Here is a 7,905-nt window from a genome sequence, read left to right as displayed (position 1 = left end):
AGATTTGATATATATGAACCACTGTCCTGTCTGGTAGTGAACAGTGATATCACCCACATGACCCTGACCTATATATACTGTTAATGAATATGGCCTATTTCTTTGTGTATTGTTATGCCATAACTTAGCAAATTGAATTACATTAAAGGTGAATATAATACACCTTTTCACATATACGTTGAGACATGTTATATACCTATATGACAAATTTCATAACCGAATGACAGAACACATATCGAATGACAATCTAAAATTACTGTTGGTGGTATGTCATTCTCCAATTGTTACATTCTCAAACTATATGTAGACTGTTGGTTTATTGTTCACGGCTGTCAATTTCATAACTTAAGTCAATCATTTCCGTTTGAATGAACGAACAGTTATTTTAGATTGTCATTCGATATGTGTTCTGTCATTCGGTTATGAAATTTATCAAATAGTTATGTAACAATGTCTCAACGTATATGTGAAAAGGTGTAATGAGGGTGCACACGGCACAACAAAAAACAAATTGGCAAATCAGCACAACTTAGCCATAATATTTATTACTTAAAATTTAATATTACTTCAATACACGACAACAATGTTAAATGCGAAAGTTAATGGGTTCAATCACAGCCCTCTTTATCCCAACAGTTCAGGAGTGAAGGTTTCGAATTATACACATCATGAAAAGTTAAATAAAATCTAATAATAAAAGTTGACCATAATAAGTGTGCAGGTTACATCATGAACAGATAAACTAAAGCAGGAGAATAAAGACTAAACAATCCTTAATAAACCACTAATATATGCACAGTAAATAAACAAACCACTTTGTAACGTCACCATTGATTGCACTTTACAAAATAAATAATAGAGCAGCACTGAATAGATAATACTCAACTAAACCTTATTTGAAAAGGTCTCCACCACCGACAAACTCAAACGTCCTTCCACCTCCAAGGCCAGCCAATGACTGACAAAGTTCCATACCCTAGGAGACTAAAAGCCTAACACTAATAGTAAACAACTCCCACATTAAGCTGCAAAAATATCTAAATACATACAGAAACATTCTAATGTATCAAGTACCAGTCCTGCTCACATATAATATTTCACTATGCCAAACGCAACGCAATAATGTACATTACGCCATGAACCTATGTTATGGGTGGCTCTCAACTGGCTCAGCCATGTTAACAATTATTACTATCCGCTAATTGTATTTCTGGCTAAATAATCGGCAAAAAATTAATTCAGCGAGAATTGATAGCACACTCAGTATCAAAACCTGACTGAATTACTCGGAATAGGTGAACTGTACTATAAGCTTTGCCAGTAAATTTGTTAACCATAATCACAGATGCACTGTTAAATTCCTGTTCCCACCTACTGAGTATGTCTCCTCCAAATTCACTGTAGACCAGGGAGGACACACAACTACACCCACCCCCTGCTACTACCAGACACTACTACAACTACCACCACTTACAGTACACTACAACAACTTCTACCACCAATCCTATTAGGATTATTTTACACACATACACTCGCTACAGCACTAGTTAAGAATATTTCAGAGAATAAGAAATTATACATATTCCTTGACAATACAGCCAGGTAAATTATCACTACAACATATTACAACACCGTAATTACTACATCATTACAACATCACAACATTATAACCATAAAAATCTTCACTGCAACATCATCCCTTCATCAAAGTCAACACCGCCATCATTACAACAGCATCATTACTGAAACATCAATACATCATCACTACACCAGATATAAAACTACAACATCATCACTACATCAGATATAAAACTACAACATCATCACTACACCAGATATAAAACTACATCATCATCACTACACCAGATATAAATCTACAACATCATCACTACACCAGATATAAAACTACATCATCACTACAACATATAAGACTACATCATCACTACACCAGATATAAAACTACAACATCATCACTACACCAGATATAAAAGTACAACATCATCACTACACCAGATAAAAGTACATCATCACTACACCAGATATAAAACTACAACATCATCACTACAACATCATTACTACACCAGATATAAAACTACATCATCACTACACCAGATATAAAACTACAACATCATCACTACAACATCATCAATACACCAGATATAAAAGTACATCATCATCACTACATCAGATATAAAAATACAATATCATCACTACAACATATAAGACTACATCATCACTACAACATCATCACTACACCAGATATAAAACTACATCATCACTACAACATATAAGACTACATCATCACTACAACATATAAGACTACATCATCACTACACCAGATATAAAACTACATCATCACTACAACATATAAGTCTACATCATCACTACACCACATATAAAACTACATCATCACTACACCAGATATAAAACTACATCACCACTACAACATCATCACTACACCTGATATAAAACTACAACATCATCACTACACCAGATATAAAACTACAACATCATCACTACACCTGATATAAACCTACAACATCATCACTACAACATATAAGACTACATCATCACTATACCAGATATAAAACTACAACATCATCACTACACCTGATATAAACCTACAACATCATCACTACAACATATAAGACTACATCATCACTATACCAGATATAAAACTACATCGTCATCACTACACCAGATATAAAACTACAACATCATCACTACAACTGATATAAAACTACAACATCACGAAACCAGATATAAAACTACAACATCATCACTACACCTAATATAAACCTACATCATCACTACACCTGATATAAAACTACATCATCACTGCAACATACAAGGCTACATCATCACTACACCAGATATAAAACTACATCATCACTACACCTGATATAAAACTACATCATCACTACACCTGATATAAAACTACAACATCATCACTACACCAGATATAAAACTACAACATCATCACTACAACATATAAGACTACACTCATCACTACACCAGATATAAAACTACATCATCACTACAACATATAAAACTACAACATCATCACTACACCAGATATAAAACTACAACATCATCACTACACCAGATATAAAACTACAACATCATCACTACACCAGATATAAAACTACAACATCACTACACCAGATATAAAACTACAACATCATCACTACACCAGATATAAAACTACAACATCACTACACCAGATATAAAACTACAACATCATCACTACACCAGATATAAAACTACATCATCACTACACCAGATATAAAACTACAACATCATCACTACACCAGATATAAAACTACAACATCACTACACCAGATATGAAACTACAACATCATTCCTACACCAGATATAAAACTACAACATCATCACTACACCAGATATAAAACTACAACATCACTACACCTGATATAAAACTACATCATCACTACACCTGATATAAAACTACATCATCACTACAACATACAAGACTACATCATCACTACACCAGATATAAAACTACAACATCATCACTACACCAGATATAAAACTACAACATCATCACTACACCAGATATAAAACTACAACATCATCACTACACCAGATATAAAACTACAACATCTTCACTACAACATATAAGACTACATCATCGCTACACCAGATATAAACTACAATATCATTACATCTACACTACAGCACATCTACACTACAGCAGAACATTACATCACTATCACTATACTATATGTCACTCTTTTCTTGTGAATCTTTTGTCACATGTGAAAATTCCAACCGTATTATATATTCAGTTACACTTTACCCCCCGAAAAAAAAGTTTACCTCATTAGCTTCATCTCAATAACTTTCCAAATAAGATGGCAGAAGAGATGACTAGCTACCAAGAGGGATCACACCTGGTGGAGTTCGGTTATGCCGACTTTCAAAAATTATTCAATAAGACCGGTATTTTGGGCGAAGGGGTCAGTGGCGAAGTATTGCTGGGAGAGTTTTTCAACAGACCTGCCTGCGCTAAAATAGGAGTAAGCCATGGCGTCAACAACATCTTTAAAAGTGAGATAGAAAACAATTTAAAAGTAAATGGCGCTGGTGGATCCCCCATCCTGCTGGGGTCGTGCTTCGATTACCCGGTAATGATCTTCTCAGTCTGCCAGGGTCAATCACTGTACGACATTATCGATAACTTATTTATTTTATCTCCCACCCGGTCGATAAACCTCTTCCTACCCATAGCTGAAGGCCTAGCCGAGGTACACAGCCGGGGTATCATCCATAATGACATTAAAGGGGATAATGTTCTGCTGGAGAAGAATCCCGATGGATCCTTCACCTCCCACCTTATCGACTTTGGCTTATCAAGAGTCGAAGGTGGCCACCTGACCTTACGCTGCAACCCGTACGGGAGCCATTACGCCCCCGAGCTATTTAAAGGTCAACCCTGCACCCCGGCCAGCGACATTTATTCGCTTGCAGTGATGATCTCCGACACCCAAAATACCTTTGACAACCTCTGGCCGCCAGGGGTTAAAGACCTGTGCAAGAAAATGCTCTGCCGCAGCCCACAGCACCGCCCAAGTCTCGCTAAGGTGATTGACGTTTTTAAGCAGTCCCTCGAAGAGCTCTCCCTTGAGGTGCTCTCCCCCTCCAAGACACACCAGTGATACAACATGTACAGTAGGCCTATATATCAGATGCCACTGAGAGCTCATGCTCTCACTTGGCTCAGCCATGTGAATACCGTCACAATAGTCCATTCTGTATATTATTATGGTTAAATAAACGGTTAAATATAAATATTATCAATATGAATATCCTCCTCCTCGACCCACCTCTCCTCTTCCTCCTCCACGCACCAACAGCCTTTGTACGACATAAACACACCATTACCCCTTCTACAGCTACTACTGTTTAGTAGGAATAGTAATAGTTTCATTTTTGCATTGTACCTGTAAATAAATGAAATAAATAAATAAATAAATTTTAACCTACAACTCAGAAATTGACTTTTTATCCTTTACACATGAGCGTGACTAATGATGTTCTACCACAGTTGACAGATCACCTGAAGACTTGTACCGAATATAACCCAATCCAGCCAAACATAACTCAACCCAAACCAACCTACCAGAGCATTACATAACAACCTAACCTAACCCAGCCTAACATAAGAATGGAGGAAACTGCAGCGGGCCTATCGGCCCATACTGGGCAGTCCCATTTACACCCAACCCCTATTGCTCATATATCCATCCAACCTGTTTGAAGCTATCCAGCGTATTCGTGTTAATGATGGTGTTTGGTAACTTGTTCCACTCGTCCACTACTTTATTTCCAAACCAATGTTTACCAATTTCGCGCCTAAATCTAAATTTGCCTAATTCAAAACCATTGTTACGATTTCGCTCCTGGTTGGATAGATCGAGTACAATTTGTAATGTCACTTTGTTTATCCCGGACTTCCATTTATACAACTCTATCATATTGCCCCACACTCTACGTCTCTCGAGGTAGTGCAAAATAAGACGCTTTAACCTTAAGGGTAGGCTTCAGGATATCGTGTGGCAGCACACATTGTCACCACATATTGATTTCCTTTACGAGTTTGGGCAGAGAGCCTACACAGTCAATTAAAATTTTTTCAAATGGCTCAAACTACAGTAATGTGTTTTAATTGAGCTGGAGGAATGACTTGGTTGGGTTTACCCACCACCTGACATACATGGCAAGATTATACAAACGTAGTGACGCTATTCTTTATGTCCGGCCAATAGTAATGTTAAAGTAGTTTCTTATTGTCTTGATAATTCCTAAACGTCCGGAAGTCCCTCGTGGGCCAACTCCACCAGAGACTTACGAATCGACTTGGGTACTACAATTTGATGTGTCAGACCACGTATCTAAGTTATTTAACTCTGGAGGTCTATACATTCTCATCAAGATTCCAATACTTAAATAAAAACAAGTGGTTTTGGTAGAGGGTTTACCGTCTACTTTAACGAGTCTACCCTTAGCCAAAGCGAGACCATCATCTTGAGCTTTGAGTTGAACTGAAGGGAGAACGTTTGCAAGTGGGGTTTCTGGGATCTTGTGACTGCACATACAGGAAAGAGATGCAGTTTCTCTTTATCCAACCGTTCAGTGGGGCTTTTTGACAATGGTTTTTCAACAACTTTTAAGTTTGGAACCACTAAACTTCCTGCTAAATCATTTCCCCAAATCAAACTTACGCCCCTTAATGGGAAGTTCTTTCTTTCTGATGCCAGCTTTGACTTCGCCCTTCACAATATCACAGTTCAAGACAATTTGGCTTGGCTTAATAAGGGTTAAGCAGACAAGTTTTGCAGAATCACACTCTCCGGTTTACCCTTTCTCAATTCCTGGAAGGCTTTCTTTGAATAAGATGCTTTGAGCAGCCCCCGTGTCTAAGAATTGAGGACTTTTTGAGATGCTAGTATGTTTACATTGGTCACAGGTTTAAGGTTCTTTAAGGCTTCTCCAGTTTTAACCTGGGAAGGGTTAGTCGGGCTTTTGCTTTGACCTGCTTTACATTTAGGATCACGACACTTCTCTATGGTGTGACCAGGTTTTCTATAATAGGAACATATTAAAAAGGGGTTCTGACTGCCATTGTTCGATTTACCACCAGCGGAACCAGGGCTTTCACTAGAGGAGGACTTTACATTGGATGGCTTATTTCTGTCTCTGTTCACAAAAGATCTCTGTATTAGAGCGAAAGAATCGGCTATTTGGGAAGCTTTTATGAGCTCTGGCTCTCTTTTCCCTACGAGCATCAAGATATTAAAAGGGAACTTCTGATTACACTCTTCCAGTACAATAAGTGTAATAAGTTCTAAGAACGTGGTCGTTTCCGTCGCTTTTGAGCCATTTTTTTACACATTCTAAGTTTGTTAGTAAGGAACTCTACTCAAGTACTGGCAAGGTTTTTGGTGTAGGACTTAAATCGGTCTATATGCTTCTGGAGTTATCGAGTTAGCGTCTAGAATTCTCTTCTTGACTAATTCGTAATCATCTACCGTGTCAAAATTTGAAAATGTGAGTGCAGCTTTGTCAACAAGCTTAGCCTGGAGACGCCAGGTCCATTCCTCTTTGGGCCATTTTGAATGTTCCACAAATTTCTCAAATGTTCGGAAAGTTCTGTCAGGATCGTCTTCATTAAAATTGGGGACTAACGAAATATTCTTTGCTAAGTTTAAAGAACTACGTTTATCATCTACTTCGACTTATTCTACTTCGATTTTTTCACGCTCTAATTGCACTTCCCTGTTCTTAAGTTCGAACTGAAGTTATGTCTTTATCTTGGAGAGCGAGTTGAAGTTCCAATTGAAAACGTCTTTCTGCTTTTCCTTGAAGTTCGGCTCTCAACTTTTCTCTCTCAATTTCAAGTCTGTCAGCGGACCATGAAGTGGTTGTTCTTACTCTAGTCACGCTTGCCACGTCATCTTTATCAACTTGAAATGAGTGACTCATGGGAATTAAAACCTCAAATGGTAGTTTCCTCAGGAATTCCTGTAGACGCTAACTCCCAACAACGGTATTTTTAAGTACTTCTTCAGTCACTGAACTGATGAACGGAATGTTAAAAAACTTTTTGATTACCCGATCCTTAAGTTTGTCAAAAAAATGGTTTTCACAAAAATCCTTTAGTTCAAATTGTTTAGAGGCCATTTTAAACTTAACACTGGATAGCGAAAGTTAATTACATAAAAATAAAGTTAAGATGTCACCACTAACCAGTCACAAGTATGAAATATTAAAATTTTCGGGGACAAGTTAAGGTTGACGTCAAAACTTCCACTCGCTAACTGGGACTAGAAGAACGAAAATGTTCCAAAATGTCTTAAGTGAGTAACATTTCAGTCAGGATAT

General features: G+C 37.5%; 1 protein-coding gene across 1 annotated transcript; it reads left to right on the top strand.

The window, feature by feature from the left end:
- The first annotated feature begins 3,875 nt into the window (after positions 1–3,875).
- Positions 3,876–4,679, top strand: LOC121855263 (serine/threonine-protein kinase pkn2-like). Its single transcript, XM_042350148.1, has one exon. The coding sequence runs from the start codon at positions 3,876–3,878 to the stop codon at positions 4,677–4,679; it is 804 nt and encodes a 267-aa protein (XP_042206082.1).
- Positions 4,680–7,905: the final 3,226 nt, after the last annotated feature.

This window comes from Homarus americanus, unplaced genomic scaffold, assembly GCF_018991925.1.
Source record: "Homarus americanus isolate GMGI-L3 unplaced genomic scaffold, GMGI_Hamer_2.0 scaffold7492, whole genome shotgun sequence".
NCBI classification, from domain to species: domain Eukaryota; kingdom Metazoa; phylum Arthropoda; class Malacostraca; order Decapoda; family Nephropidae; genus Homarus; species Homarus americanus.
Note: the sequence above shows the minus strand (reverse complement) of the source record. Positions and strands in the feature narration are given on the sequence as shown.